The following is a 21,556-nucleotide window of genomic DNA, read 5'->3' as shown; positions in this document are numbered from 1 at the left end:
TGCTCCATTTCCACCAACAGCAACTGCATGTTTGTTTCCAGCATCCGTTTTACTCCAACATCCAGTAGCAGCTCCATCATTAGCTGATTGTTTCCAACATCTATTTTTACTTCAATCATCCAGCCCACCAGCCATAAGCTCCTTCACTTACAGAAGAGCAGTATACAAGCTGGAGGAAACAATAGCCAATGAGTTAGATGCATTTGGGAAAACAAGTAATAAAATATGAGCATTTCTCAGTAAATTAGCCAGGTAAAGCAACAAATCTGTTTCCTCATCAATACCATTATAAAATGTTGAGGGGACTTATACAGCAAATTCCCGAATTGCTACATACTGCTGACATCAATGCCAATTACTGTATGTGAAAAGTATAGCCAGAAAAATATATTGAGAAGGGTCCTAAAAAAAAAGAGGCTAAAACCATAATGATGTAAAGAGAAAAAATAACATCAGATGAATTTTCCATTTGCCATTTCTTTACTAATTGTGAGATTTCTAAAAGATCATACATCATTTAAAAATAAATCTACTCCTTATAATGACAGTACTCAAGGTTTGTGCTTTGCTTTATTTTTGTTAGACAGAATGGTATTGTTTTTCATTGCATGCTTAAAGAATTGTAATTAAAATAAGACATGACTTTGTGATATCTTGGATAATACTAAAATAAAAAATACTAGCCTCTGGTCTTGTAATAAAATTGGTATCATTCTAGGTTTGTTAAACACTTACTCAAAAGTCCAGGAGGCAAATAATAGCCAGTTGTGTTTTAACATATGTCTATCTTTTTGTATTTAAAATAACAATACTAAATTATATTACATAATAAATACCTAATTTATTCATATTTAATGTTTGTTTTGCAGATTTATTTTTAAATTTGAAGTCTGTACCCTGGGCTATTTTGATGCTAATTATTTGAATCACTGGCTGAAATAATATTGTAGACAGAGACACTGTTTTATGCCAAATTAATTCTGCATTGCTTATGTTTTTATTTATTTCCTACATTTTATTATTTTCATAATGCAATATAATAACGATAACATATACATTATTATTATTATTGTTATTATTATTATTATTATTATTATTATTATTTTGTATATGAAAAACATGTTTAGTAAGTGTTTTTTCAAAGATAATGTCCATAATTCTTAGTAAATATTGCAAAACTCACATGCTAAAGTCTAAGCAGAAGAAATTATCTCAACATTATGTTCCGAAGGCAGATTGGTTTTGTTTTAAATAATATTCAGTTAGATTACGAGTTTTGCATTATGAGCGGCTCATATAGCGCTGCTATTACAGGTTTTCATAAACCCGGCGTTAGCAGGCAATATTGCAGCGTTGAGCAAAATTGAGCTCCATACCTCACACCAATACCAGGGCTGCTTTGAGCTGGTTTTACATGCTCAGGCACGATTTCCCCATAGACATCAATGGGGAGAGCTGGCTAAAAAAAAAGCCTAATACCTGCAATAAAGGAGCTTAAAGCTCCGTAATGCAGCCCCATTGATTCCTATGGGGAAAGAAAAGTTATGTTTACACCTAACACCCTAACATAAACCACGAGTCTAAACACCCCTAACCTGCTGCCCCCGATATTGCTGACACCTACATTACACTTATTAACCCCTAATCTGCCGCCTCCGACATCGCCGCCCCCTACATTACACTTATTAACCCCTAATCTGCCGCCCCCGCCACCGCTGCCACCTACCTACACTTATTAACCCCTAATCTGCTGCCCCCAACATCGCTTCCACTGTACTAAAGTTATTAACCCCTATACCTAACCCTAAGTCTAACCCTAACGTAACCCTAACCCTAACACCCCTTAAATTTAACATAATTAAAATTAATCTAAATAAAAATTACAATTAAATGTTCCAATCAGCCAATAGAATGTAGGCTCAATCTTACTGGCTGATTGGATCAGCCAATAGGATTGAAGCGTTGAGCAATATTGAGCTCCATACCTCACACCAATACCAGGGCTGCTTTGAGCTGGTTTTACATGCTCAGGCACGATTTCCCCATAGACATCAATGGTGAGAGCTGGCTAAAAAAAAGCCTAACACCTGCAATAAAGGAGCGTAAAGTTCCGTAATGCAGCCCCATTGATTCCTATGGGGAAAGAAAAGTTATGTTTACACCTAACACCCTAACATAAACCAAGAGTCTAAACACCCCTAATCTGCTCCCCCCGATATTGCTGACACCTACATTATACTTATTAACCCCTAATCTGCCACCTCTGACATCGCCGCCACCTACATTACACTTATTAACCCCTAATCTGCCGCCCCTGACACCGCCGACACCTACATTACACTTATTAACCCCTAATATGCTGCCCCCAATGTCGCCGCCACCTACATTACACTTATTAACCACTAATATGGCGCCCCCCCCAATGTTGCCGCCACCTACATTACACTAATTAACCCCTAATCTGCCGCCGCCGACACCGCTGCCACCTACCTACACTTATTAACCCCTAATCTGCTGCCCCCAACATTGCTGCCACTATACTAAAGTTATTAACCCCTAAACCTAGCCCTAACCCTAACGTAACCCTAACACCCCTTAACTTTAACATAATTAAAATTAATCTAAATAAAAATTACAATTAAATGTTCCAATCAGCCAATAGAATGTAGGCTCAATCTTACTGGATGATTGGATCAGTCAATATGATTGAAGCTCAATCCTATTGGCTGATTGCATCAGCCAATAGGAATTTTTCACCTTTAATACCGATTGGCTGATAAAATTCTATCAGCTAATAGAAATTCAAGGGACGCCATCTTGGATAACATCCCTTAAAGGAACCTTCATTCCTGAAGAGCCGTCGGAAGAAGAGGATGCTCCGCGCTGGATATCTTGAAGAAGGAGTCGCTCTGCGTTGAGATAAAGACTTCTGGCCGTCTGGAGGACCACTTCTTGCTGCTTGGATGAAGACTTCTCCCGGCTTTGTTGAGGACTTCTTGCCGTTTGGGGTTAGTGTTAGGGTTTTTTTAAGGGAGTATTGGGTGGGTTTTATTTTTAGCTTAGGGTTTGGGCTGAAAAAGAGCTAAATGCCCTTTTAAGGGCAATGCCCATACAAATGCCCTTTTCAGGACAATGGGGAATTTAGTTTTTTTTAGATAGGATTTTATTTGGGGGGTTTGGTTGTGTGGGTGGTGGGTTTTACTGTTGGGGGTTGTTTTTTTTGGGCAATGCACAGCAAAAGGCCCTTTTAAGGGCTATTGGCAGTTTAGTTTAGGCTAGGTTTTTTTTTATTTTGATAGGGCTATTAGATTAGTTGTAATTAGTTTAAATAGTTGATAATTTATTTTTTATTTTGTGTAATTTAGTGTTTATTTTTTTTTTGTAATTTAGTTAATTGTATTTAATTAATGTAATTGATTTAATTGTAGTGTAAGGTTAGGTGTTAGTGTAAGACAGGTTAGGTTTTATTTTACAGGTAACTTTGTATTTATTTTAACAAGGTAGCTAGTAAATAGTTAATAACTATTTACTAACTAGTCTACCTAGTTAAAATAGATACAAACTTATCTGTAAAATAAAAATAAAACCTAAGATAGATACAATGTAACTATCCTATATTATAAAAGGCCAAGGCCAAGTGTGTTTGTCTGAAGCTGTCATGCGCAGTAGGACAAACACACTTGGCCTTAGATTGACCTCCTCGCACATGCACCTCCGTAATTTAAGCAGCAGCGCACAGAGCTGTACCACTCACTTTTTGGCCGGACAGGTAAACTCGTAATACCGGTGCTGTGGAAGTCCCACTGAAAAAGGACTTTTTGAAAGCTGCGGTAGTTACGCTGCGTTATGGCCAAAAAAGTGTGCGGTACAGATATACTTGCAAGACTCGTAATACCAGCGGTAGTGAAAAAGAGTCATAACACTGCTTTTTGACTCATAGCGCAAAACTCGCAATCTAGCCGTTAGTAGGTTTTTGGCAACATAACTGCACCTGTATTTTTGTGATTATTTACAAGCAAGGTGTCAAAAATGAGTGTAGAGTGCAAGAAACAGTTTTCTTGACGTCACTGATATTTTTTGAAACCTCAATTTGCTATTACACACAACAGTAATTGTAATATTTGACTGTCCTTTAAATTTATAAAATAATGTTTAAGGGAAAGCAATTTAATTGTTCATATTTTTTTATCATGTTAGAAACTTAGTCTAAAATGTCACATGTTGTTTTGTGTTTCTTGCTTTTAATATGAGAGACAGTATTCTTGTTTAGCAAACTAGAGTGTTGCATGTGTATTTGACTGTGATATTTTGGAAACCCTTTTAAAAAGACCTTTATACATTCTCAAAGGTTGTGTTACAGGTCTGATATTGTTTGCACCTTTCAAATTCTGTAGCCTTTAAAAATCTTGATAAATTTGAGAAACTATATCTGATATTTGTTGTATCACTCTAATTAATTTAAAAAATAGAAAGTATAGAGAGCAATACACTACCACAACATAAAATCCCTTAGCAGTTAGCAATATTCAAACACATTTAACTTGCAAAATTAACTATAATTTAATGATGATATATACTTCCATATTATTACAAGTTGCCCTTAAATATATGGGGCCAGATTACAAGTGGAGCAGTATTTAACGCTCCCGCACTAACACCGCTAGAAGTAAGGATTTTGTGCGTTGGGTAGAGCTTATATTACAAGTTGAAAGTAATACGTTTTTGCTCAGGCACTAACCTGATGTGCACAAAAAAACGAACTTAGAATATTTTTTGATCATGTTAACGTATTCCCTCATAGACATATTTCCTATTAAGTGCAGTTATGATATCAGTGAAAGTATAGGTTGCACTAACCAATCTCTTTTCAGTGCTGGTGATTACCTGTTTCAAATTTTTACTTAGGGGTTTATGCAGCTTACCCTATACACTGTGCACTGTATCACATAGTAGTGCTGTATCCCAAAGAACTGTCCTACTAACCAATCTCTGGTAAATGGGATTTACCATCGACTTTTAATATCAATTTGCGAGGTAATGTTAAAACTGTTAATACTGTTTATCACAATGATAGCATGCCATTTCTAATCTGGCCCAATTTACTGTAATAAAAAACTCTAAAACTACTTACAAAGCCTCCAGATAGTAATAAAGCACCTCACTGATATGATAAAATGAATACATTTAAAACACACTCAGTTACATGTTTATGAGCTCAAACAGAAATGGAAAAGTCTTTCAAAAATAGTTATAAAAATGCTTACAGCTCATGTGTGAATCGATTCTATACATAAGGTTCTTGGTTTCAAAAAAACATAATCTTGGCTGCAGTACAATGTAGTGAGATTTTTATGTGTCATATGTATTATGATAATGTGATAGAATAGTACAAAGTGTAATGCTAGTTTCATTTAATGAAGGTGATGGCCTGGGCTGTAGAAGTGGATGCGCACTTGTGTTGGGTAAGGTATATTATTGAATGCACTCATGGGCTTAAGTATCTAGTCTTATGGCACAGATGTTTAAATATATAACTTAAAAACTCAGTACACTCAAGGCATTTAAAGCTTAAATAAAGTCATCCATTTTATTTGGGCAAATGCCATGCCTTACATTTTTTTAAAATTTCTTTATAAATTGCAAAATATTTGATAGAAGTTTTCTTATCACAATAAAGTATACATTCTTAATAATTGCTTAGGTATAAAGAAAATATTTTAATTTTCATTTTTAAATAATCAGTTTTAAATTAATGTCATAAAGCTTTATAAAATAATACCTCTATTTTTGACTTCACAATCCATTGAACATTAAACATTCAAATCCATTAGAAGAGCTCTGCAAAGTGTTTCACATAGATCAAAAACTCAATGCTTTTGTGTAAAATTGAACACGTTCCACACCCCCTAGAGAGGCCAAAAAGCAAAATGTGTAAACTAAAAATGCTGCATATCAAAAAGCTGATATTTGCATTTTTAAAATCTAAGGTTACAACTTTTGCTTTTTGGTCTCTCTAGGGAGTGTTGGAGAAAGCCATTATTTTTAGAAAAGTGCTATTAATATCCCTTTAAAGATCATTCTAATCCCTTAGAATTTAGTTAGTTTTGTTGTGTATTTGGAGTGGCTTCTACCTAGTAATTTCCATGAATGCTTTGCAGTGAGAGTATTAAAGAACTGATTTCCAGTTATAATACTCTTTTTGAGCAGCCCTCTCTGTATTTTTCATATGTTCTATTTCTGAAGCTTTTACAAATTGAAATTCCATGTTAGCCTTTTTCAAATATTGTTAATTGCACGTGTCCTGATTTGTTATTATTAGCATAGTGATAACAAATATTCATCCACATTAGTCAACAATATCTTAAAGTCAATACACTGTGTAAATGTTGCTTCCTAGAAGGAGTGAAATTCAATATGTAAATCCTTAGAGAAAAATCTGTTTCTTATAGGTTTTCAAATGTAAAAAACAGACATCTTAACTAAGTCAGACGTCAATGGGCAACCAATAGTTTTAGAGCAAGGTGGGATTATTTAACCTAGCCACCCTTGAGGAGAGCCTAAGTAGCTGCAGTCTTAAGAACTTAGTATTTGAAGCAAGCTCATGCAAACTTGCAATGCTTGGGCCTTGAACCTGAGTCTGCAACTTTATCAATCGGGCCAAATGCCTATAATGGAGTGGAATGACATAGAAGAGGCTTAAAATGATCACTGATTTAAAAACATATTTTTTTGCATGTCAAACATCAATAAATTTAAATTGGGCCTACTATTGTTAATTATCTAAAAACGGGATACATTTAGAATTTAGGGGTGTATTTTATCAAGGGGAGCATGCAACACTAATATCAATAATAAAAAGTCAAAAAAGCTATCTTAAACTTGAATCATTTTATGTTAAAATAGTGTAAATATGCATTATTTATTTTATGTGCTTTCATGTGGCTGACATTGTACGGTGACTATTAATAGGGAAAAAAAGCAAATCTAGAATTTAATGACTTTATGCTATTTTCTCTTAAATGTTTTATGCAATGTAGGAATTTAAAATTGGTGTTATCAAGATTTATTCAGAAATCTTGTCCTTGTAATTGCTTAAGTCACAGTACTGAATAGGAAAACAACATACTTTCACAGGAAGTACTAGAAAAGTATATAAATGCACCTAACAGGAACTATATATAGCAGAAATGGAGATTCGCTAAATTATTAGTATAAGGCAAGCTTATGTAAATTGTAATGTAAAGCAGTCCTTTGAAAGTCATGTGTACTTATTTTTAAATGCATCAAAACACACACACAAACATTCTGGGCAGTAACCTAAATAGCAAACTATAATATTACATATATTTTCAATATTTTTGTTTTCTTTAACATATCTAGATACATATAACAATAAATTGCATCCAAAATAATCTTGAAAAATATTACAGGATAAAATATGTAAACAAACTTTCACTGACCCTCATATTAATTATTTTTGCTTTGCATTTCTTACATTCATGAAAGAGTAAGTTTTTTCCCATGAAAAACTTGAGTAATATTTGTTGAGTCCAGTCAACTTCTTATATATATCAAGGCCCATTTGAGAGCTACTTGGAAATTTAGTTTCATCAAAAATAATTCTGTAATAATATTTTTATACTGTAAATTGTGCTACGTATAATGGCAGCACTTTTCACCATACAACAATATAGACTTTTTAAATCCCTGCCACAGAAGAGCTTGCAATCTAAATGTGTTACCCTGGGAGGTAATGTAAATTATGTGCACTGTTTAACTGGATTGATACCTGTTTATTTATTTATCCTTTTCATTCCTTGATATGTTATAAGCTTAACAGTCTCTTAATACATTCTTAGTTGTGCTTTTATACCTATGTACATAGAATGTTCAAGACCATATTCTGTGTCTTTGTAAATCCAGTTGCGTTCAATGAACCATGCTGCATTCGTTTTCTGAAGGCAAATGCATACCCAGTGATTAAAAAAGAAATTCTACCCGTTTTTAGTTAGATGTCCATTCCTAATTACAGTGTTTCTTCTATTTCATTTCTGTTTACTTCGGCCTCTGTGCAAAGTTGCAAAGGCCTTAAGGTTTCTTTTAAGGATATGTCATCAACCTGCTTTTCTTCTTCCTCATTTGTCTCTTGTATCCATTGAGGCAAACAGTCTTGATCTGAGTTGCTTCTTACATATCCAGGCAAATGTATGTGTCCATCAACCTGCTTGCTGACACTTCGACTAACTTTGCTAGAAATCAATACCATGCGAGAGCTGGCTACCATCTGTGACTGGCTACTAGTGCTGTGGGTCATGTTGGTCAAGACAGATCCATATCTAAAGTTTCCACAGTGGGTTGTGCTTTTCCAGTCAAATGCAAGATTCCATCTGGTCCATGTCTTCTTAATCTCAGTCTGTACCTTAAATATATAAATAGAATAAATTCAGTTGACAGAGTGTTATATGATATGAGTTTCTAAATTATATAGCATTGCCTAAAAACAATCTGTAGTTACATTATTATAAAATGTATGTTTGATTTAAATATGCCTTTTGTTTTTGTGAAATACAGAAATAATTAATTAATTGAGGAGTCATATAAAATTAAAGGGACATGGAAGTCCAAACTATATTTCATGATTCAGATAGAATGTACAATTTAAAAAAAATCCAATTCAATTTAAATATCAAATTTGCTTCTCTCTCTTGATATCTTGGTATCCTCTGTTGAAGATTAACTGCTTTACATGAGATCATACTGAGACAGGCTCAAGTGTATGTGTAACATTATTACAAACAGTGTTGAAAAATTTGTTCAAGTAAATTGTTCTCAGTTATAAATATCCTCAAATTCTTTACTATAAGTGTTTGGATGAAGCTATGGGGTTGTATTCCCTTTCAAATTTGAGGCCAATAAAAAAATGAGACAATACAATAATTGTGATTATAAGTGCAAATAATAAATAAATACATTTGAATAATTGGCAAAATGAGACAATCCAGTTAATGTGTTGCTTTACAGTGACTTTGCAATGTTTTTACACCAAACTTTGAATTAAGATATTTTTAAATTGGTATTCCAAAGCATTGGAAACCCCCTTCAAGCTAATTTTCATAGTTTTTTTTAACGTAAATTAAAAAAGCCTTTAGTTAAATCTCTTTTAAAGCATACCAAAAGTAGATTCATTTCTGTTCTTTCAGCCCAGGTGTGTGTAGGAATCAACATTCGAATCACCCCCCGTGCTTCTTGCTCACTGTGTGCTGGCAACCTTAACTAAGATGGCAGTTGACAGTGAAATAACAGCACTGTGTGTATGCAGCAGCCATCTTTGTTAAGGCCACTGCTAGCATTGAGCATGCGCAAAGGAAGATGGATGCTGTTCATGTTCAATACTTGTAGTGACCTTAACACAGATCTTAGTTAAGGTCACCGACTGACCAATAGGCTTACTAATAAGCTGACTAATAGGCAGACACAGGCACCCCTCTATGGAGGGTGCCTGTAGGCACATGCCTGTTCCGCCTTATTTTAAATCCAGCCCTGAACACTACCCAGTTAAGTTCAGCTGGAACAGAGTTTGGGAAATCTTGTGGGACGCTAAGGACCCATGAGTCCTATCAGGTCTATGAGAGGCATGGTGAAAAACTTTGAGATTTAGTTTATTTATTTCTGGTTGGAATTTGGACAGTCCCAGGTCTCACAGACAAAAAGCAAGATATACACAACCTAAAACTGTATGCATCCAACTTAATATTATATATAATATAATATGAGTGCAATAACAATGTGTCTACTAAGATCAGCCAAAAATGAGGGTAATAACCAACAAAAAGTATTAATAATATTACAAAATGTCCAAGTGGGTGATATATAAAATATTAAACAAATGTCTCAAATAGGGCTGCTTCCTCTTCCACATTCAAATCCCAATGTAGGAGATCGTCGAACAGTTCTAGAAAAACAAGAAAAAAAAAAAGAGGGCACCCGATAGTGAAGTATGTCACTCAAAATGTGATACGAAGTGAAGGTGCAGAAATGTACTCACAAACAGAGAAGCACAAATAGTGCTATTAATGCAAGCTGAACATCCAGCTGACTCACACTCCAGATCAGAAAGGCAGTAGACCAATATTTCCGAGTACTAACTGATTACCTTCTTGCACAGGTCAATCTGTTCACACTAAAAATAAGATCAATGTATCAACCAAATCCTTTTAGAGTGCGTTGTTTTTTTTTCAAATCACAGACCGTATAAGTGGATAAACGTTTGGCATACCACAATAAAGTGTGATTAACACAAAACCACAGCAAAACACAATATGCAAGGTAATCAGATTCCAGACTTGTATATAAAAACTTGGTTTAATAAAAACAGAGTATAAAAAATACCCTACACATTTCTCGGTTCTAAGACTCAGGTGTATACTTAAAATGTCCAGTGTCCATTTAAATATGGGTCTCACAGCGTGCCTAAACTGTGAAAGTGCATGCATAAGGTCCTTGTGTAGCGTCATAATGACAGGCATTTATAAAAAGCCAATTAATTAAGGCCCATACTGAAATCTTACAACAGAGGGGCATGATCATACAGCTACATCATATTCAATCCAATGCAACAACTGCCGTTGGCAGCTTGAAGATTCAATAAGAATACAATATTGTAATTAGCCATGTGCTACTAGATAAATAAATGAATATTAAAGAATTAAGGATTTATGAAAGTGTGAGGGGACATGATACGATGTAGTGTATCATGTCGTGGCACATCGATAAATGCTGACAGCATACACTGACGGCATTTATCATTGCACAAGCAGTTCTTGTGAAGTGCTTGTGCAATACCGCCCCCTGCAGATTCCGCTAGCAGGGGGTGTCAATAAACCCGATCGTATTCGATCTGGTTGATTTCTGTCTGCGGCCTCAGACCAGGTGGACAAGTTATGGAGCAGCTTCATAACTGCTGTTTCAGCAAGCCTGAAGGTTCGTGTGGAAATAGGGGCATCAAGCTCCTTTCGGAGCTGTATAATTCGGCCCCTAAGTGGCTTATATATATATACATACAATGTGACAAACGCACTTTAAGCATCTTCTATGTAAATACAGTGGGACCTGCATTTAATAACGCTATAGAGGCACCCCAATCACCAATAAAGGACACAGTATAACAATGTTCAGCTTGCAAAAATAGCACTGTTTGTGCTTCTCTGTTTGTGAGTACATTTCTGCACCTTCACTTCATATCACATTTTGAGTGACATACTTCACTATCGGGTTTCCTCTATTTTTTTTTTTTCTTCTAAAAAGAAAGATACAAAGCAAAAGGCAAGATATAAAAATCTTTGCTTGGGACCCATCCATCACAATGGCTACACATATTGCTTTTGTGGTATTTTCAGACATGAGGGTAGATTTATCAAGCTCGCCGGAAACCTAAGTTAAGAAGCAGCAGTCGTTGCTCCATAACTTTTCTGCCACCTTTTAGGTGGTGGACTGCAATCATCCCAACCCAATCTGATCGGGATGATTGACACCCCCTGCAAGCGAATGTGCAGGGGGCGGCATTGCACAAACAAAAAGAAATGCTTGTGCAATGATAAATGCTTTCAGCGTATTCTGTCGGGATTTAGCGATATCGTGCGGACATGATTCGCTACAGCAAATCATGTCCACCCGCCATTTGGTAAATCTACCCCTTAATTTCATTCCAGTTACTTAGAAAACTTGTTTAAAATGTTTGGTTTAAAGGGGCTACACTCACCAATATTTAGTTAGAAGAAATTTGACAGTCATATTCAAATCTTTAGAAAACAATTTTCAAGCAGCTGTTCACATGATTTTAGAACTATATTTATAAGTAACCTTTTGAAAACCAATACAATGCTGTTCGCATGTCTTTTTTTAAAAAAAAAAAAAGTTAACATTTTTATGTTTGCCCAGTTCTCAAATTTGATATCACAAAATAAGCACATATGTTTCCTGGTTTACTAAAAAGTACAAAAGATAATACAAGGTTAATTTATGATTGAAGTTAAATGTCTGGACCTTATAAACTTATATAAAATTATAACAGCTTTAAAGGGACAGTCAACACCAGAATTTTTGTTGTTTAAAAAGGTAGATAATCTCTTTATTACCCATTCCCTAGTTTGGCATAACTAACACAGTTATAATAATACACATTTTACCTCTGTAATGACCTTGTATCTAAGCCTCTGCAAATTGCCCCCTTATTTCAGTTCTTTTGACAGACGTGCATTTTAACCAATCAGTGCTTACTCCTAAGAGCTTCACGTGGGTGAGCTCAATGTTATCTATATAAAACACATTAACTAACACTCTCTAGTTGTGAAAAACTGTCAAAATGCATTCAGATTAGAGGCTGCCTTCAAGGTCTAAGAAATAAGCATATGAATTTCCTAGGTTTAGCTTTCAACTAAGAATACCAAGAGAACAAAGCAAAATTGGTTAAAAAAGTAAATTGGAAAGTTGTTTAAAATTACATTCCCTATTTGAACCATGAAAGTTTTTTTTTTACTTGACTGTCCCTTTAAGTGTTGACACATCTTAAATTTATCTTATTGGTATTTGGTCACAATACTGGATTATTTAACCATCATGTTTTATGTTTTCATGTAGATGTGAGAGAATCTCCAGAAAAATACTTTTGAAAAAAAATAAAGAAAAGAAAAAGAAAACTTTTTTATATAGTTTTACAGATCTCCCTATATCTCTGCTATATGTTATTGGAAATTGGGTGTGGCTTGACTAATTTAAATGACAGTAGTTCTAGTATATAGGCACACAGTAGAAGAGTAATCCTAAAACTACTGAGTTTAATTTAAAGTTTTTTTCTGGATTTGTTTCTCAGACACTGATATCTTCATTAATTATTTAGCCATAATATCCTTAAAATATGGCCTGTTATAGAACCCAAGACTGGCATTAAGAAATAGTGGTTTAAAGCATCATTTTGTCAATGGTAAACAATTGGCACTGATTTTCAGAAACCTAACCTGTGTCTGTCTAAAACCCAGATTACAAGTGGAGCGCTATTGATAAAGCAGGGTGCAAATTGGTATTACAAGTCCATGCTAAAGCTGAATTACCAGAAAAAGTTTAGTGCAGACAACATTATTATTATTTTTATTTTTATTATTATTCTTTATTTATAAAGCGCCAACAGATTCTGCAGCGCTGCCCATGGGTTCAACGATAAAAGTACAATGGAGAAACAATACAATAAAAGACAACATTTTACAGACAGATAAAGGGGGAATTGAGGGCCCTATTCCCATGGGAACTTACAGTCTAGATGGGTAGGAGGATGGGAAACAGGAGGTAGGGACTGCAAAGGTGAGAATGATATTAGTGGGGAGATGAGGGCAACTGTTAGATTAGTGAAGTTCATTTGTTAATGAGTCTGGTGATAGGCTTCCCTGAACAAAAGGTCTTTAGGGAACGTTTAAAGGAGGAGAAGTTAGGGGAGAGTCTGGCGGCTCGAGGAAGTGCGTTCCACAGGGTTGGTGCCGCACAACAGAAGTCCTGTAGTGTAGCATGAGAGGAGGTGATGGTAGAGGACACAAGGAGCAGGTCATTGTTGGGTCTTAGGGGGCGAGCTGGAGTATATTTGTTGATGAGTGAGGACAGGTAGGGTGGGGTAGCATTGGTGAGGGCTTTGTAGGTCAGGGTGAGAATATTGAATTTAATTCTGCTCTGAATGGGGAGCCAGTGAAGTGACTCACAGAGAGGTGCAGCAGAAACGGAGCGTCGATAGAGGTGGATTAGCCTGGCAGATGCATTTAGGATGGATTGAAGGGGAGAGAGGTGGGAGAGAGGGAGGCCAGTTAGCAAGTTATTGCAGTAGTCAAGTCGGGAAATTACCAGGGAGTGGATAAGCAGTTTAGTAGTTTTGTCACTCAGAAACAGACGCATTTTGGAGATATTGCATAGGTGGTTGCGGCAGGATGAAGAGAGCAGTTGGATGTGGGGAATGAAAGACAGATTTGAGTCGTGTGACTACGAGACAGCAGACTTGGGGGGATAGGGAGATAGTGGTGCCGCCAACAGTGATGGAAAAATTAGAAACTGTAGTTGAGTTAAAGGATGGGATTAGAAGTAGTTTGGCCTTGGACATGTTTAGAGGTGGTAGTTGGAACCATAGCTGTTTATAAGTTTACCCAGTGTAGAAGTGTAAATAGAGAAGAGTAGAGGACCCAGGGCAGAGCCTTGAGGTACTCCAACAGACAGAGGCAATGGAGAGAAGGAGTCACCAGCAAAAGAAATGGAGAAGGATCTGTTAGAGAGATAAGAGTGAATCCAGCAGAGGGCAGTGTCACAGAGCCCAAGAGAGCTGAGAGTCCGTAGGAGCAGGGAATGGTCAACAGTGTCAAAGGCAGCAGAGAGGTCAAGTAAGATGACTATAGAGTAGTAGCCTTTGTTTTTAGCAGAAAGGAGATCGTTAGAAACCTTGGTGAGGGCAGTCTCAGTTGAGTGTCGGGGATGGAAGCCAGATTGCAGGGGGTCGAGCAGTGAGTTGGAGAACAGGAAGTGGGCTAAGCGATCGAAAATTAGTTTTTCAAGAATTTTGGACATTAGTGGGAGCAGTGATATGGGGTGGTAGTTTGCAGGAGAGTTAGGGTCAACGGAGGGTTTCTTGAAGATGGGGGTGACCTTTGCATGTTTGAAGGAGACAGGGAATGAGCCGGTAGAAAGGGATAGGTTGAATATGTGGATAAGAGCCTGAATGAGGGTGGGAGACAGAAAAAGTATTAGATGTGAAGGAATAGGGTCAAGTGGGCAGGTAGTGAGGTGTGAGGAAGACAATAGGGAAGCCACTTCACTCTCAGTGGTTGGGAGGAGAATGCAGAGAGCAGCAGAGGGGGTGACTGGGAGTGAAGTTGGGAGATTGCAGGCTTGTGTTGGGATGTTTCTTTGGATGGTAAGTGTTTTATTGAAAAAGTAGTCAGCCAAGTCTTGAGCACTGAACGCAGATGAGGGTGGTGGTGCAGGTGGGTAGAGAAGAGAGTTGAAAATAGAGAAGAGTCTTTTAGGGTTTGAGGAGTGAGTGGAAATAAGATAAGAGGAGTAGGTTTGCTTAGCTAAGTGAAGGGCAGAGGTGTAAGAGTAAAGGGTTAAATTATAGTGCATGAAATCAGGTTCAGAGCGGGATTTTCTCCAGGCACGTTCAGCAGCATGGGAACATTTTTGTAGGTGGTGTATTTGCTGGGAGTGCCAGGGCTAGAGCTGACGATGTGGGACTTGGCAAAGTTGGGGCAGAGCGAGAGTGTCAAGTGCAGAGGAGAGAGTATTGTTATAGTGGGTTATGGCAAGGTCAGGGCAGGATATTGTGGAAGTGTGGGAGAGGTGTATTTGAATAAGATTGGAGAGTTTGGGAGGGTCTACACTGTGCAGAATTCTACAGGTGTGGGGGCGAGGGGGGAAATAGGTTTAGCTTGTATATTAATATTAAAGGTGAGCAGATGGTGGTCTGATATGGGAAATGGGCGACAGGCAACATCTGGGAGAGAGCAGAGATAGGAGAAAACCAGATCAATATAGTCCATTGCAGTGGGTAGGGAATATGGTGGATTGTGAAAGGCCGGAGGAGTTAATGAGTGAGAGAAGTTTAGAGGCAGCAGGGGCAGATGGGTTGTCAATGGGGATGTTGAAGTCCCCCAGAATTAGAGTAGGTGTATTTGTAGAGAGAAAGTAAGAAATCCAGTCAGCAAAGTTGTCAAAGAATTCGATCAGGTAGTATAACCTGATGAAATGGCCAGAGCTCTAAGGCCGAGAAACGCATTGTAGTGCTCAAATAAATATTTTCTTTTAATACAACACATCTGATTCTGTCTGTGTTATCAGATTTTATACCTTTGGCTTATTTTACTGGATCTAATATCCACTATCCTAAAAGGTCGAACTCTTGCCTGAATACCTTCAAACAGCTGATGGTTGCCGTGATTTGCTAGGTATATCACCAGACCTCGACACGCTGATCAAACTGGAAGACACCACACACTGAGACATCCTTCTGGGCGCTACCTGGTTTAGCCTGGCCCGGCTTCCCTGCGGACTCCCGTCAGCGTACTGGCTGCTGTTAAAGGCCAACCTGCTCGCATGCACTACTTTGTAGTGCCAACTTTCTTGTGAGTAACACTTCAATGTTCTGTGACCTATTTGGGCTTTATCCTGTGTTTGGTGATATTATGCCATTAGGCGCTCCCTTTCTTTTTTGTCTTCAGTAGTAGCAATGAGAGTGACAGAAGGTGAGAGTGAGATTTGTAGGAGTGTGTATGACTAGACACAGGAGAGTTAGAGGGGGAAGTGTTTCTAAGGAAACAGAGTAGTTCATGAGAGGACAGCATAGGGGATGAGAGAAGGAAGGGTGAGATATGGATAGTATGCAGAGAGAGCATAAAATACATAGAGATCATTGGGTAGGTGTATAGTTATTTAGTTTACCTGTTAGTGTGACTGCAGTTTTCACCTCCCATTTCTAACTCCAGTGAGTAACTCTGCCACTTGTAACAGAGTCACATAGAATCAGAGAGCCCCGGCTCAAATGAGCCTTAGGCCTGCTGTATGTAGCAGTTAGAGTAATGAACTGATTCTAGGCAGTTGTTACAAGCAGTCTAGCTTGCCAGGAGTTAAACACTTGCAAATTAGAGAGGGTGGGCAGGATGCTTTAGTTATACAGAGATGATTACAGGAAGTCAAAATGGAGACAGAGGAAATGCATACCAGAGATATTTAGCAGGAATTAAAGGGACATTTTAAGAGGAGCCAGGAGACACAAGCAGGGACACATACCTGTAGAGAGATGAGATGAAGTAGGATTAGGAGCAGTGTGGATGTAGACCCAGTGAGTAACTCTGCCACTTGTAACAGAGCTACTTAGAATCAGAGAGCCACAGCTCAAATGAGCCTTAGGCCTACTGTATGTAGATGTGATAGTAATGAACTGATTCTAGGCAGCTGTTACAAGCAGTTTAGCTAGCCATGAGTTACACGCATGCAAATTAGAGTGGGGGGGGGGCAGGATTCATTAGTTATACAGAGATGATTACAGGTAGACAAAATAGAGACAGAGGAAATGTATACCAGAGATATTTAGCAGGAATTAAAGGGATGTTTTAAGAGGAGCCAGGAGACACAAGCAGGGACACATGCCAGAGATATTTAGTAGGAATTTAAGGGACATTTTAAGAGGAGCCAGGAGACACAAGCAGGGACACATACCTGTAGAGAGATGAGATGAAGTAGGATTAGGAGCAGTGTGGATGTAGACCCAGCGAGTAAATCTGCCACTTAAAACAGAGTCACTTAGAATTAGAGAGCCACGACTCAAATGATCCTTAGGCCTGCTGTATGTAGCAGTGAGAGTAATGAACATCCCTTTAGCATGCCCTATACTTTCAATGGATATATCACGGCCTAGTAAAACAATGTCCATTCAGGAAGGGACCCTTAGGTTGGGAAGTAATAATGTAAACACAGTTTCCCAGCACAAAGGATGTAACACAGAATGTGACCAGTAAAAAAAGGCCAAGGCGTAGTCAAGTGGGAAAACAAAATCATATTAGCTTGCCCCATAAAAGTCCATGGGGTCACAATATCTGACCTCCAGATGATAATGCTCCTGAGTCTTTCACTTGAGTGAAAACTGTTTACTTTCAACTTGTGATACCAACACAAACATGACAGAGCTATTGATTTACCTTGAGCAGTGTTAGTGTTCAACAGCACTAACATTTTAGTGCTCCACTTGTAACCTAGCACCTTTTTTAGTTTTGCTCAACTGTCAGTGACTGACATATTGATATAAATATGTAGAGAATTAAAAGAAGTGCTTGTTTGTTATTGTTGTTGGGTTTTTTTTTATTAAAAATTCATTTAATAAAAGTATTTAAAAAAATTAAACAAGGGAATTTATAGCTAGAAGATAATGGAAGATAATGGAAGATTTATTGGAAGTAATATTGCAATTAAAACACAAGCATTTGTAATTTTATTTTAAATTTCACAATATTGGCAGCCTCTATTCATTTCACCTGTACAACATACTTTTGTGGTATGTCAACCTCATAAAGTATTTGCTCTGTACAAAGATTTTTTTTTCTGTGATATAAAACGTACCTCCCCATTGCAGTAGCAATAGATTATGGACACAAAGAAACCCTGAAAGATAAATAGAAACATAAAATGAGAAAACAGACTCATTAACCATAACATTTGACCAATGAAGACCATTTGACTTAAAAAACTACTACAACACATCAGTTGGTGGCATGCAACTCAGTAAGTAGGATATTAAATAGTCTTAACCAAAGAGGATTCCAAATAACTATTTGTGGTATTAGATGTTCCACATGACAATTAACCAGGAAAGATTATTACTTTGGAAATTGTGTGTGTTGTAAGTTTTCAATGCTTCTACTGCATGTCACTTCATTTTCTTATGAAAATATGAACATTTTTTAACTAGTATTTTAATCTCACTACCCTTAAGTAATTCATTCCTTTAATATTTTGCCCAGTTTTTAACCATATACCATAATTTTTCAACAGTTTTTTCTATGGAATAAAATGTTTAGGTCTTTGGACTGGCGAAAAGCTATCCTGAAAGAAGTGTGTTAATGAATAGGGGAATGCCTTGACTTTGATTTATAGATCCACACCTTCAGGGCCCTCGACACAGCATCAGTTGCTGGAATTTGCCATTGCTTAAGTAAAAACTTATGAAGCACCACCCCTGCTCTTTTATAACTAGTTGAGCAAGAGTTGTTGTTTATTGAGTACTGGAATATGTCTTTTTAAAAAAAAAAAAAAAAAAATAAACAAAATGCCTACATTCAATAAAACCCATTTGTGAAACTATTTCTAAGAAGAAGAAAAAAATGCAACTCAAAAATAAAACGTTATTTGTGCCCATTGCTTATCATAGCTGTACATTGAGAATTCAGTTCTATTATTCTCAATGGGGCTGTAACCATCACATGACAGTTCCCTTCTTGACTCATAGCACAAATTCTACTGTGAAATATACCAGCATCACACAGGTGCCTTAAACCTTACAAAACAAGTAATTAAAAACTAAGAGAAAAAAAAGCACATCCTCTATAAAACAGTCCACTCCAACATAGGCACAAAAGAAAATTTTGAAGAAGCAAAAGAAACATGAACAATAAATAAATGTAATCAAGACATTCATGCCAGCTTATAAATAGCAACAACGAAGACAAGATACTTAACAGGGGCAATAGATTCTTTAGGAATTCTATATGTTGGGCTGAGGTTTATGTGAAAACCCACTTGAACACCTATGCTTGGTTTACTTTATGGGGGCCTATCTTTCAAGCTTCGAATGGAGCTTGACACCCTGTATTTCTGGCGAGCCTGCAGACCGCTGCTCCATAACCCTGTCCGCCTGCTCTGAGCAAGCAGTCAGGAATTGCCACAATTGACACCCCCCTGCTGGCAGTCGATTGGCCGTGAGTCTGCAGGGGGCGGCATCACACCAGCAGCTCTTGTGAGCTGCTGGTGCAATGCTGAATATGGAGAGCGTATTGCTCTCCGCATTCAGCGATGTCTGTCAGACCTGATCCGTAGTGTCGGATCAGGTCCGACAGACATTTGATAAATGGGCCTCTATGTGAGGATTCTGAGATGATTCACATTATATTCAGCAAGACAAAACAGACATGCAAACATTCTACACTTACATTTAAATTTATTGTGTTTCAAGTGGGTTTCAGAAGTTGTTGAAGTTGTAACCTTTTTAGCCGCTGAATGATAGGTTCTCATTTCATATGCAAGTCTTAATGTATTTTACTCTAACAAGAATGCCCACTAATGATATGCTTGGCAGATAGGTGAAGTGATGCTCAACACATTTTGAACATAATCTAACTTATACAATGATATCTCTTGACAACCTCATAAGTCTTTGAACCTTGCCCAATGTGTTAATAGTCTATGGCCCCTAGTTATCAAGCCGTCAACCTCAAATACGCTGGAATTCCGCAGCGTATTTGTGGCGAGGCTGATTTGCCTTAGTTATCAAGCCCTAGACACCGGCAAAAGTAGAATTTAGTGACGTAAGCTTCGATCCACCGGACTCAGTCCGACACAGATCGATGCTTACGTCACTACAGATGTTCCGCACACAAGTGCGGCACAATCTGACTACTTTTGCTAGTTATCAAAAAACTAGCAGGTACGCTCGGCACTTTTCCGGCCCAGCGTACCTGGTTTTCAAACCGCCGCCCTGGAGGCGGCGGATCCCATAGGAATCAATGGGAGTCTGACCATAGTGAAAGTTCATGTTCGCTGCTGCCAGACATCCCATTGATTCCTATGGGTGATGTCTATACCTAACACCCTAACATGTACCCCGAGTCTAAACACCCCTAATCTGTCCCCCCCTACACTGCCGCAACTAAATAAAGTTATTACCCCCTAAACCGGCGCTCCCGGAGCCCACCGCCACTATAATAAATATGTTAACCCCTAAACCGCCGCTCCCGGAGCCCACCGCCACTATAATAAATATGTTAACCCCTAAACCGCCGCTCCCGGACCCCGCCGCCACCTACATTATACCTATTAACCCCTATCCTGCCCCCCCCTATACCCTCGCCACCTATAATAAAGTTATTAACCCCTATCCTGCCCCCCCTACACCGCCGCCACTGTAATAAAATTATTAACCCCTAAACCTAAGTCTAACACTAACCCTAACACCCCCCTAACTTAAATATTAATTAAATAAATCTAAATAATATTTCTCTTATTAACTAAATTAATCCTATTTAAAACAAAATACTTACCTTTAAAATAAACCCTAATATAGCTACAATATAAATAATAATTATATTGTAGCTATCTTAGGATTTATTTTTATTTTACAGGCAACTTTCAATTTATTTTAACTAGGTACAATAGCTATTAAATAGTTATTAACTATTTAATAGCTACCTAGTTAAAATAAAGAGAAATTTACCTGTAAAATAAAAACTAACCTAAGTTACAATTACACCTAACACTATTAGGGGGCTTAGATTAGAGGTAAGTAGTTTAAAATTGTTGTAATATTTTTTAAATGTTTGTAACATTTTTTTTATTTTTTGTAACTTAGCTTTTTTTATTTTTTGTACTTTATTTAGTTTATTTAATTTATTTAATTGTAGTTATTTGTAGGTAATTTATTTAATTAATTTAATGATAGTGTAGTGTTAGGTTTAATTGTAACTTAGGTTAGGATTTATTTTACAGGTAATTTTGTATTTCTTTTAGCTAGGTAGTTATTAAATAGTTAATAACTATTTAATAACTATTCTAACTAGCTAAAATAAATACAAAGTTACCTGTAAAATAAATATAAATCCTAAAATAGCTACAATGTAATTATTAATTATATTGTAGCTATCTTAGGGTTTATTTTACAGGTAAGTATTTAGTTTTAAATAGGAATAATTTATTAAAGTATAGTGTAGTGTTAGGTGTAATTGTAACTTAGGTTAGTTTTTATTTTACAGGTAAATTTCTCTTTATTTTA

At 37.0% G+C, this 21,556-nt stretch overlaps 1 protein-coding gene across 1 annotated transcript in view; it reads right to left on the bottom strand.

Moving 5' to 3' along the window:
* Positions 1-7,774: 7,774 nt before the first annotated feature.
* Positions 7,775-21,556, bottom strand: part of PTH2R (parathyroid hormone 2 receptor) — a 500,002-nt gene continuing 486,220 nt past the window's right edge. The window contains exons 12-13 of the mRNA XM_053690413.1: positions 18,136-18,177; positions 7,775-8,419 (exon numbers count right to left, since the gene is read on the bottom strand). Of these exons, the coding sequence (XP_053546388.1) occupies positions 8,027-8,419; positions 18,136-18,177 (435 nt within the window). The 3' untranslated portion in view covers positions 7,775-8,026. The remainder of the gene's footprint in view (positions 8,420-18,135; positions 18,178-21,556) is intronic.

Source organism: Bombina bombina, chromosome 1 (assembly GCF_027579735.1).
Source record: "Bombina bombina isolate aBomBom1 chromosome 1, aBomBom1.pri, whole genome shotgun sequence".
Classification (NCBI taxonomy): domain Eukaryota; kingdom Metazoa; phylum Chordata; class Amphibia; order Anura; family Bombinatoridae; genus Bombina; species Bombina bombina.
This window is presented reverse-complemented; position numbering and strand designations above follow the sequence as displayed.